The sequence below is a fragment of the Vespula pensylvanica genome, chromosome 2 (assembly GCF_014466175.1).
Source record: "Vespula pensylvanica isolate Volc-1 chromosome 2, ASM1446617v1, whole genome shotgun sequence".
NCBI classification, from domain to species: domain Eukaryota; kingdom Metazoa; phylum Arthropoda; class Insecta; order Hymenoptera; family Vespidae; genus Vespula; species Vespula pensylvanica.
In genome coordinates, this window is record NC_057686.1 from 9,227,402 (window position 1) to 9,238,060 (window position 10,659).

At 36.0% G+C, this 10,659-nt stretch overlaps 4 protein-coding genes across 5 annotated transcripts; 2 read left to right on the plus strand and 2 right to left on the minus strand.

The window, feature by feature from the left end:
• The first annotated feature begins 715 nt into the window (after positions 1-715).
• Positions 716-1,753, plus strand: LOC122637804. Of its 2 annotated transcripts, XM_043830184.1 has the most exons (3): positions 716-764; positions 855-1,354; positions 1,462-1,753. In XM_043830184.1, exons 2-3 carry the CDS (start codon positions 1,057-1,059, stop codon positions 1,650-1,652), a joined length of 489 nt encoding a protein of 162 aa, XP_043686119.1. In that variant the 5' UTR covers positions 716-764; positions 855-1,056; the 3' UTR covers positions 1,653-1,753. The 2 variants fall into 2 exon arrangements, with proteins under 2 accessions (XP_043686119.1, XP_043686120.1); XM_043830185.1 differs by lacking the exon at positions 716-764 and having other exon boundaries at positions 791-1,354.
• A 1,191-nt stretch (positions 1,754-2,944) lies between these two features.
• Positions 2,945-4,245, minus strand: LOC122637523. Its single transcript, XM_043829704.1, has one exon. The coding sequence runs from the start codon at positions 3,707-3,709 to the stop codon at positions 2,951-2,953; it is 759 nt and encodes a 252-aa protein (XP_043685639.1). The 5' UTR covers positions 3,710-4,245; the 3' UTR covers positions 2,945-2,950.
• Positions 4,246-7,293: 3,048 nt separating this feature from the next.
• On the plus strand, positions 7,294-8,182 carry LOC122627342. The gene is made up of 3 exons (XM_043808421.1): positions 7,294-7,570; positions 7,787-7,960; positions 8,040-8,182. The coding sequence occupies exons 1-3, from the start codon at positions 7,294-7,296 to the stop codon at positions 8,180-8,182; spliced, it is 594 nt and encodes a 197-aa protein (XP_043664356.1).
• Positions 8,183-9,307: 1,125 nt separating this feature from the next.
• LOC122627343 lies at positions 9,308-10,231 on the minus strand. The gene is made up of 3 exons (XM_043808423.1): positions 9,856-10,231; positions 9,626-9,685; positions 9,308-9,540 (listed from the first exon to the last, which is right to left on the minus strand). The coding sequence occupies exons 1-3, from the start codon at positions 10,229-10,231 to the stop codon at positions 9,308-9,310; spliced, it is 669 nt and encodes a 222-aa protein (XP_043664358.1).
• Positions 10,232-10,659: the final 428 nt, after the last annotated feature.

Consider the following 10,659-nt stretch of genomic DNA (forward strand, 5'->3'; position numbering starts at 1 on the left):
AAAAATGTGTTTTCCATAAGTTTTATGCATGTAAGTATGCAATATTAAAATCTAGGCTCCAATTTATGATAGAACTGAAGAATATTAGGAAACCTTGCGGTGAAAGTACTTAATTACTTATATCAAGTGCAACATACAATTTGTAAAGCAGATAATTGCACAAATGATATGCTCGAAACAACATATCATATATCTACCTAAAACTGAAGTATAACATCATCACAAATCAATCAAAACGCTAAAAGAATAAACCACATTCAGTGGAAGAAACAATCGATGTCATCCAACTCTTCAACGTCATCAATTCACCAAGTAAATCAAAGCGTAAGCATAAATTCGTAAATAGTACCAGACATTTATACTTTACAAAGGAATAGGGTGGCTATCAATTTACAAAGAGCATTCTAGCGAGGAGGGGACAAGGAAGGTAGTTTAGACGTGTGATACACATCATTACCCTCTGCCTCTTAGTGCACACACATACAAATACACGCACAGAGAATTTCCACAAAACACAAATATAGATACATCATGTACTATGGAGGCATACATGCATGCAAGAATTCAGTCCGATACAAACATACATTGACTCCGACAAACTGGATTATAGTGGTTAGCGCACGCACGTATTGCCCGTTCGTCGCTTTTCCCTCGCTACTCATTTTTTACGGACTGTCGATCTTCTCGGCAACTGAAGCGTGCCCGACATGCTCCCAGTCCCCTCACTGCCCCTGTCTTCTTGGCTCGTCATCAAGAACGGATCGGTTAGTTCTTGTTCGTTCGTTAGACCGTACGTTTTACCGATCCTTAAATCGCGAAATTCATCAATTCAAAACAAACGTGTAAAACGTTAGGTGAATGAAGGACAACGGAAGGAGATTGAAACGTCGGAAAACGATCGTAGAAGAAAGAGTATTCGAATGTGTTTCGTCGGTGACATGATCGGACAAGTTGCAAGATCGTCTTACGAAAGAAGACTGTTAAAGATCTAGTGATGCAGTGACGTTGACGAACGGAACGAGAGAGAGAGAGAGAGAGAGAGAGAGAGAGAGAAAGATGAGAACGAAAGCGAATCTAGTCGCGTTTTTGTTGTTGGCAATCTTTTGTTACATCGTTCGTGCATCACAAAACGTTGAGACGATTGAATCGTCGAATGAAGAAACAAACGAACAGAGAAAAGAACGCTCTGGGTTGCGTATTCTAGATGCTACTAAGATTATTAAAGCTAACAACAAAATTGACACGCATGATACCTTTCTTATAAATCGTCTCAATCAGGAACATTCGAAAAAGGATCAAAAGCATAATGCTAATACGAAAACGGTTAATGGGAAGATTAACAACGAGCTACGAGGTAATTTGTTTTATAGTCACGTTATACAGTTTAACTAAAAGTCAATTCAATTTTTCGTCAATTAAAAAATGGACTGTGTGTTATTTTACGTATGAAATGATTTTTAGGTCGACCAAAAAAAAAGAAACGTCGCAGAATACAAAGAGCCTTAATGGCACTGTTGTTGGCGTACAAACTGAAGTTTATAGCTTTGATACCAACGATATTAGGTGGTTTGATCTTATTGATCGGTAAGGCACTACTCACGGGATTCTTCTTCTCTATTTTCGCTGCTGTCTTGAGTCTGAAGTCCCACTAGAATCTACGTATTCATCGTTTCTACGTGCTTCATCGGTGATAGAATGAAAACATCGTCAAAACCTGTTTAAAAATGTCCTGTGCTCATGGAAGTAAGAAAAATAGAAATCAAGAGGACGAATAGATTCATTCAATCAAAACGGGTGATATATGACTACTCGTATTCTTGATATTAAAAATTTTCATGTAACCGATCGTACTTCTTCTCGTCGTTAACTTCGGGTTAACAACGAGCTCGATCTATTTTCAGAACCAAGATTTTGTTGGTTCTAACATGTTACGAACTGTTACAATAAATTTTAAGAAATTATCAAGTTCGATCGTTGAACCAACAAATTTATCTTTATTTTTGATTATTCTTACAATTAATAACGTGCAAAGGGAAATATAAAAAATGACCAAGATTCATTTTAATACAATCATGTTTTATTACTTCATTATTCATTAATAGTTACACGCATTAAACTTAAATTAGTTAAATATTAGACTATGCCAGACTTACGAGAGGGTTGTTAAAATTAATGAGTTATCATTTAGAAAACTTTTGATTCTATAACTCATGTCACGTAATTCAGACGAGATTCTAAGTAGATATGATATAGAATAATAAATAATAAATATAATAAGATTATTTCATAATCGACATTCGTAAATATTCATCACGAAATTCAGCGATTACACGATTGAACATTTAACGTAGCGAGAAGATTATTAAATCAACTCGAATCGACCCCGTTATGATCTAGCGTGCACGAAATATAGTCTCTGTTGTCCTATTAGCGTTTCGTCCGATTAATAAATATTATCATGCGAAAACCATTTTTCGCTCGTTAGCTAAAACATTTTGATACGCTGTCGAATAATATTAACGTCCCTCCAAATTCGAATTCTTCTTTTTATAACTCTCTTGATAATATCTAAACTTGTTAACATCAAAAAGCGTTTAAGGCCGATGAGAATGAAGTCGTTTTAATAGAAAAACCAAAGAAATCCAAACGGTATAATCGACTTTTATAGGAAAAACGTGGACACTTGATTAAAATAATCGCGAGATCATTTTCTACACAATTCAGTCTTGAGTCACGTCGTTCGTCATAGTCAAAGTCTTAAGAGAATATTTTCGAAGAGTCTTCGAAGAATCTTTTCTCCAAAAGCCTCTTACACGAAGAATTACATCAACAGATTAGAATTCCAAGATAATTTCCTTGCAGAATTCTCATCCTCTCTCTCTCTCTCTCTCTCTCTCTCTCTCTCTCTCTCTCTCTCTCTCTCTCTCTCTATCTCTCTCTCGACTATCCATCAGTGTACTCTCGCGCTGTATGCCAGATTGTGAGCGTACTGCCTGTCAGCATCCGTGACGGCGGTCACTTCCTTCAAACTCCTGTCCCATCCACCGCCACTTTGCTGCCATCCACCGTGAGAATCGTGACTTTGCTTCTGACTGAGCAACTTCTTCAGGCCGATTATCAGCGACAGTACCAGAGCTATCTTACTGATGATGAGAGCTTTACCAGCAAGAAGGAAGAGAACGCCCATGGCGATCGGTATCAGAGCAGCCATTTTCATGGCCATACCCATCATCATCATTCCCATCATCTTCTTCATCTTACCACGTCCCTCCTCGATGCTACGTTTTAGTTCACCAAAGCTGGTCTTTGGAAGACGAATTTGTACGTTGAATCCGTTTAACAGAGTTGCGATCCTATCCAAGAGAATATCATTGAGTATCTCATCCTTAGAAACACCACTATTGCGACCTAAGCTTTCCAAATCGATCGTCGAGCTCTTTGATTCATTTTCCGCCGAAGAAGCAACTTTGATGAGTTCCAAATTCTCTCCGATCGGTAGAGTATCGATACGACCGAGTCTATCGAAAAAAGATATAGCCTTTTTCTTTAGGCATGGTGACACGGCCACGTTACGTTGTTGGCATTCCTCGTAAACTCGGTAAAGAGCACGGTATCCTTTATCGAAAAAACTGAACTCTTCGTTTGCCAGATTGACGATAATCATAGTATTGAGAGCCAAAATTCCAAGAGTCCACTTAAAGAAATCCATCTCGCTCGTCTGCGTGTCAATTCCAAAACTATCCTGTCGTTAATTGTATCCGGATCAAAAAGATCTCACGAGCTTCGTCACTCTCCGAAATGTATAAATCACAAATAGAGCAAACCGTAAATGTGTTATGAAGTATTAGGAGTAATAAAGATACGAGCTAGCTGGATATCCACGTACCGACATATCCTCGATCGGAGAGAACTGTCGACAGGATGAGTGGCCCCGGTCGATATATACCGAGCAGATGGCATCCTCGGCAAAAGGGGGTGAGAGCTCCCACGTGCGATTTCGCGAACATCACCAACGACACGATCTATCTTTCTCAATGTTTCTGTCCTCCTCTTTCTTTCGACCAACTTCTTCTCGCCAAACCGTTTACTGTCCTTCTCCCGCACGAATCGCGTGTTGAGCATCTGCAAGACTAAAGGAGAGGGGAAGAAATAGTCGCATGTGACCCTTCCTGACACAGAGACCCACTCGAGAGAGCATCGAGGCATCTTCCTTCATTGCATTCAATTTCTCCACTGTTTCCTACGTTTTCTCCGTTCTTCTCTTCTCTTCTCATCTCCTCATCTTCCGATTCGCTCGACTACATAAACATACTATAGTAGACCAATCGAAACTCTTTAGAAAGAGACAGAGGATTGGGGTAGGTGGGATAAATCTGGTAAAGAGAAGGGATCTCCACGAAGATTCCGAGTCTTTATCGGTACGTGCTTGACACGGTGACCTCACTGACCTCCCGATTGGAATACTACGCGAAGGTTTCTATACTCGGCGAAGACCTCTCTCGTCCTTCCTATCTCCTTAGTTTTCTACAGGAGCAGGGGCGGTCGCCTGAACGAGTTCCATCTACGATCTACTTTACTTCTTCGGATCATTGGATTCTTCTTTCCGTGTTAGTGATCGATATGCTTTGCCGTATCGCTGATTTCAGATAATGTCAGCCAATTTCGGTCTATCAAAAACGACGATCTTCCCCAGAAACCTAGATTTTCTTATGAATTACTTTTAATCGTGGACATATCCAAACTTAAACTGTATCAAGCAATACTAAGGAATGAAATGAAACGACGCATGGATTATAAAATCTTGAAAGATTAATAATTTCACAAGAAAGATTATTTATCTTTTTCTATTCAATCTAAATAACTTATTCCTACACAATCCTACACAATCTAAATATCTAAATAGCCAATATAAGAACAATCTAAATATCTAATATAAAGAATGGTTTATGAAGCGTAAACGCAATGTTCTGTATTTCGTATTGTGTACACGTGCACGTCGTCGACACAGTCAATCGAGGTTAGCGCATCTCGCACGATGTAACTAGATGCATCCTCGATGCAGTTACCTACTTCGCGATTATATATCCCATGTAATCGGCGCCGTGCGTTAGCATGAGCGACGTTTCAACAGTATTAACGCGTTTCCCGTTCCACATTCCATACACGCAGTTAACTTCTCACGAACGGTGCGACGCGAAGAATAGATTTTACGTGGAATCTTATGACGAATTCCTCTCGCGTTAAACAAAACAAGTACTCTCTTGAATGGACCCATATTCAACTCCTTTCCTTTCGCGTTAAAAATATATAGGTCGTACTTTCGAATACTAGTACTCTTATATCGATAATGGAACGATCTGCACTCTATACGATCTATACTATGACATGCTCAATTTACATCTCTTATCAAATTCTCGATAGTTTTATTAAAATCTTGCATTGCGTGATGAAAATTTAAAAAAGATTTTTGCAAATATTTAAGTCAATAATTTGTCATTTTTTTCGTAATTTTTTTAAAAGGTCACGAACTTCAGTCTTATAATTCGTTATTAATTTATTATTAAAAAAAATTACAAATAAAAAACATGACGTTGCGCAACGTATACACTTTTACCAATATGGACGATTTAACGAGAATAAGAGAGTTCTGAGTCAAGAGATCTTCTCAGAAGATATCTCAGATAAGGGAGAGATTTTTCTCTTCAATTTTAAATCGGGTCACTGGTTCTACGCAACAATTGCTCGCGTACGAGCAAACTTATGTTCATTTAATATATTTCTAGCCTCGGTCAACGAGATTCGCTCTGCTTCGCGAAAGCGTTCGAATAATCGCACTTTCTCAAAATACATAGAAAATTATACATGACTTAGCCTTGAAAGAATGTAGTTTCGTTTATGAAAATGCAGGAAGATAAATGCAATAGTTTAGATTTCAGTGAACGCAGTTACACTGTATACCGTTACCGATGCACGTATAATTTACACGTAATTTAAAAAGCATAACATAGTAAACAAATCAGGAGTTCAACCGATTAACGATAATGGGTACTTAGTCGTGCTAATTTTATTTAAAGCACTTACAAAACAATCACGAATTTAATATTTATTATAAAAAAATGATATATTTATATAAAAGTATATTACTATATTTTAAAGAATTTTAATAATGTTCGAGCATTATTACCGTTAGATGCATATCTATAAAAAGATTTTTAACATAAAATAGCCCGGTTATAAGATCTCAGTAAATTTTCTACTGACGCGGTTAAATGTCAAGTCAAGCTATACTTTATCGTCCATCGTAAAGGACTATTATGTAAATATCTTCGTGAACGACAGGTTTTTCACGACGAGATTTAATCGTGAATCTTGAAGAGAAAGAACAGGCTGGAAATATTCTCGTTTAAGATCGATGACACGCAACAATGACATTCTAGCGAAATCAATAGGAAGGTACAATCTTTGGAAGCTGTGTAACCCCTCGTGAAACGAAGATAGAAACAAGTCGAGGATTTGCGCGGCCCAGTGGCACACAAAACGATCGTCGAAGAAGAATATTGGATTTTTTAGTCCTTATTCTCTACTTTCCACTACATGTATGTACATATTTAGCCTAAGTTAGGACGGAAGTTGTAATGTTCTCGACAAAAAGCTTGATCGTCAGACGCGATTGTTCCGGTTTTTCGAGTACGTCGTCGGGAATCACATTCGACACGTCTGCGTGTATTTCTCGATCATTTCTCTTGCAGCTGTCGCTGAACCACTCGAGCTCCGATTGAGGTCCGCCAAATTATTCTCTTGTTGATCTTTATATTAATTTATCTGGAGACAATGAACTGACCAATAAAAGAATCGTTATTATTTCAAGGTAATAACAACAATCCTATATTGTCGCTAAACAAAGAGTATAACAGTATGAATTGAATTAATACATAAAGCGAATGAAGAGATAATTTATCGTTTATTAAAACTGTCTTATAATATACAGTGAAACATAAATATTTCAGCTGATCCGTGTACGAAGTTAACTTTTTTCATGTATATGTTTTGAATTGAAAATGATAGATGTAGATTCAAACTATATATCTTGCAAACTGATATCTCTTTTAAGAAAAATATGAATCGATAGTGCTGGAAAAAAAAAATATACGGAAGTATAACTATCTAAGCAATCAGAGGAATAATTTTACGTGCAAGATGCATTTTACCATAGGATGCATTCACGCTCTGTATCGTCTAACACGAGCGTGCACCACCGGTCAAGACTAATTGCGTTTGCGTTCCTCTATAAAAATGACTTTGTCCGCCAACGCTCAGTTCTATTCAAACATGCTTCGGCAAGTTTTCCTCGCACTTCATCTTCTTGCCTTCGGCGCTCTCATCGTCAAGTGTCGAACCGAGTTGGTCAATCAAAAACTTTCGAAAAATGTGGATTGTAAAACCGCGGCAAAATTTGGCGAGTTTGGTGCTTCAATTTGCAACGATGATTCATCCAAGGGTCAGGAGCCGAAAAAAATGCAAAGTATGGATAATGACACGAGATATCTTGACGGGGATGGAGTGGAAGAAGGTGAAACGTTTTGTTTCTGTTAAATAATAAAAAGGTATTGATCGGAAATATTAGGCATTTTCAGATGGATTTTCTATTTAAATAATTATATTTTATCGTAATTGTTCATTTACTTTTCGAAAGGCAACGAAATAGTGAATCAATCGCGATCAAAACACATAAAAAATTAGATCTTAATCGATAATCGAATTATTTTTTTATTTGACTTTTCTAAAGGACGGAGAAAGAACAAAGGTTATGGCAAATTATTCATGTACTTGATCGGAGCAACCAAAGCAACTATGCTTTATATCATGATCCATGCTGTAGCAGCTCTAGCAGGAAAAGCTCTAATAGTTGCAAAATTTGCTTTAGCTATTGGAATTGCAGCACTTTTAAAGAAAGCTCTTGGTAAGTCTCTGTACTGTAAGATTCCTAATTTATTTTCGTACGAACCTTTATTTTATATTTTATTTAATATTTCTTTCAGAGCACAACGAGAAAACGTCTTATGAGATAGTGAAGCATCCTCATCATAGCTACATACAGACTCATAGTTCAAGTATTGATTACGATCATCATGGTGGTTATGAAAGTGGATACAGTCATCGAAAGCGACGACGAATCATATGATAAGAGTATATATAACACTTCAAATTATACTGCGTGCAATATTCATAGTACCACCGAACTGTAATGATAAAGCATAAATAAATATAAATAAGAATAAAAAATCAATGTTTATGATCGACTGTTCAAATTAATGTCTATGATTGCCTATGATCGATTGTTCACTTTTACTTCATATTTTATTAAAAAATAAGTTAGTAAACAAATATATAAATATCATATTTATTATCAACAAATAATGTAAATATCTAATCTATGCTTTTATACTTTTTATTATCAAATATCTAAATTGTATAATACTAAATTGATTATTCAAACATTTATTTATTTATGTAATTATTTACTTAAAAACAAGTAAGAGCATACTTGAAAAAGAATTTTATGATAATCACTCATTTCATGATATTAAGAAAAAATTTTAATACAAATTGTATTGATTTGATAAATGTTCTAAGTATCTGATTACTAGTTACATTAATTAAACTGTTATTATCTTAATTAAACGTGTTACGGTGTAATTGTGTATGTTCTTTTTATAATTCTTCAGAGAGAAAAATAGCGAACAAAGGATTTAAAGAGCGGAAAAATTGTTGAGAGAGGAAAGATATGCAGAATACATATTTCATGTATAATGAATTCAAACAATGTTCCTACATACAAATGTTTTATAATACTAACATGTAATTAAAAATATTCATTAAAATTCTTACAAAAAAGTTTCATTCATCAGTAAGATGAAAATATATTATTTCTCTTTCATTTAATAAATTTATTTTTATTTTACAAGATCGAAAACGGCTTTTTAGAAACTACAGACCATTTTGTTCAAAAAACTTAGAATATTATGTTTTAAATGAGGTATCGGATACTACTAAATCAATATATAAACGCATATTACAAATAAATATATAAATAAATAAATACATGTTAAATTGCACTAATTACTACCAAGTATTTACAGGTGAAATTCATATGCTTAATTAAAAACATTTGAAGAAAGAAATGCACAGAGGTATTGTTCTTTATAATCATTTTAAAACGAACGAACAGTTTTCGTAACGTAAACATGTCGATATGAACGGTAAGTAGATCGAAAAACGTTTTATAACAAATTGGTCGTTTAGAATATCAACTCGGAGGTATTCCTTCCAGAGCCCTTTGCCAGCCACCACCATAACCACCGCCATAACCACCATGGTGTTCCGAAGCCGTTGCGTAAATCACCTCGTGCCCTCCACCTCCGCTCGATACTAATTTTTTCAAGCCAATTATCGCGCTCAGAACCAATGCTATCTTCGCCGTTAACAATGCGGTACCAGCAAGGAATGCAATTTTTCCGTAAGCAAGCTGAGCTAACATTCCTACAAAAATTATTTTCAATTTATTTAATTAATCATATTAAATTTATTAATTAATCAAACAATTAATATCTAATTATCGTGTTACCTGCCATAGCTAGACCAGCCATTAGTATCCCTCCATATCCTTTGTCTTTCTTTCTTCTACCTGTGCGAACAAAGAAATGATTTTTATTAATGCATACTTTCTAAAATGTCTAATGTTTATAACTTTAATTAATTTGTTAAATATTGTTACGAAACAATCATCGCATTAAAAGAAATGAAAAAATGACGACGAACATAGAAATTATCAAATTATCAAATTATTTCGAATACCTTCGAAGGTGTTTCCAGGTATCGTCAAGCGTATGTTCCTCGATGACAAATAGTCGTGAAATTTATTATCCAGTTGCTCGTCAAGACTTTTCTCCGTGAGATTCAGAGCAGGTATCTTCATTTCCTTATTACTCCTAACCGAGGATGTAGGATCCCTTCCGATCGAGATGAAGTCGTTCAGGACGTAAACCGAATCATCGTCAATAGCAGAATCGAATATCTCCAACGCACGCCTCTTCAAACAATTAAAAGTATTCTTTTCGTTGGTACACTTCTCGAAGAGTTTTGTGTACTCGTTCTTTCCAACCACTACGTGACAAATTGTCACCATGCAGAGGACAAGAATGATGAGATCAACGAAACAATTCCTCTTCATTTTAATCACTAAAAATTTCTCACGATCAATCTAAGACTTCTACAAATGTGAGGAAACTGCGTGTTTTCTTCTTTCGTCTGTTCAACAACGTCCTTCCTTCTATACTGAGGACTAATCTACGCGATCTGTACGCTCTAGGTTTTATATATAAGCGTTCAATGTAGATTTCCGTCTCTCCTACCAGAACTCGATTCCTTTTTACGAATCGTTGTACGCGATCCACGCGCTGTTTAACGCCTCGCCCATCTCAGGAGGAGAACCCCTTGAAGCAGAGCGATCTCTAGTACAGACCCGTAAGTAAGTATCCCTCCGACCTTCTTACCAAACGAAGCCTTAAAACTTTACGGAAGAGTACAGCAATTCGACCCAAACGTGCTCTTCCTTTTTTTCCTCAATATAAATAACATCTCAGCTCTTTTTTCTTTGAC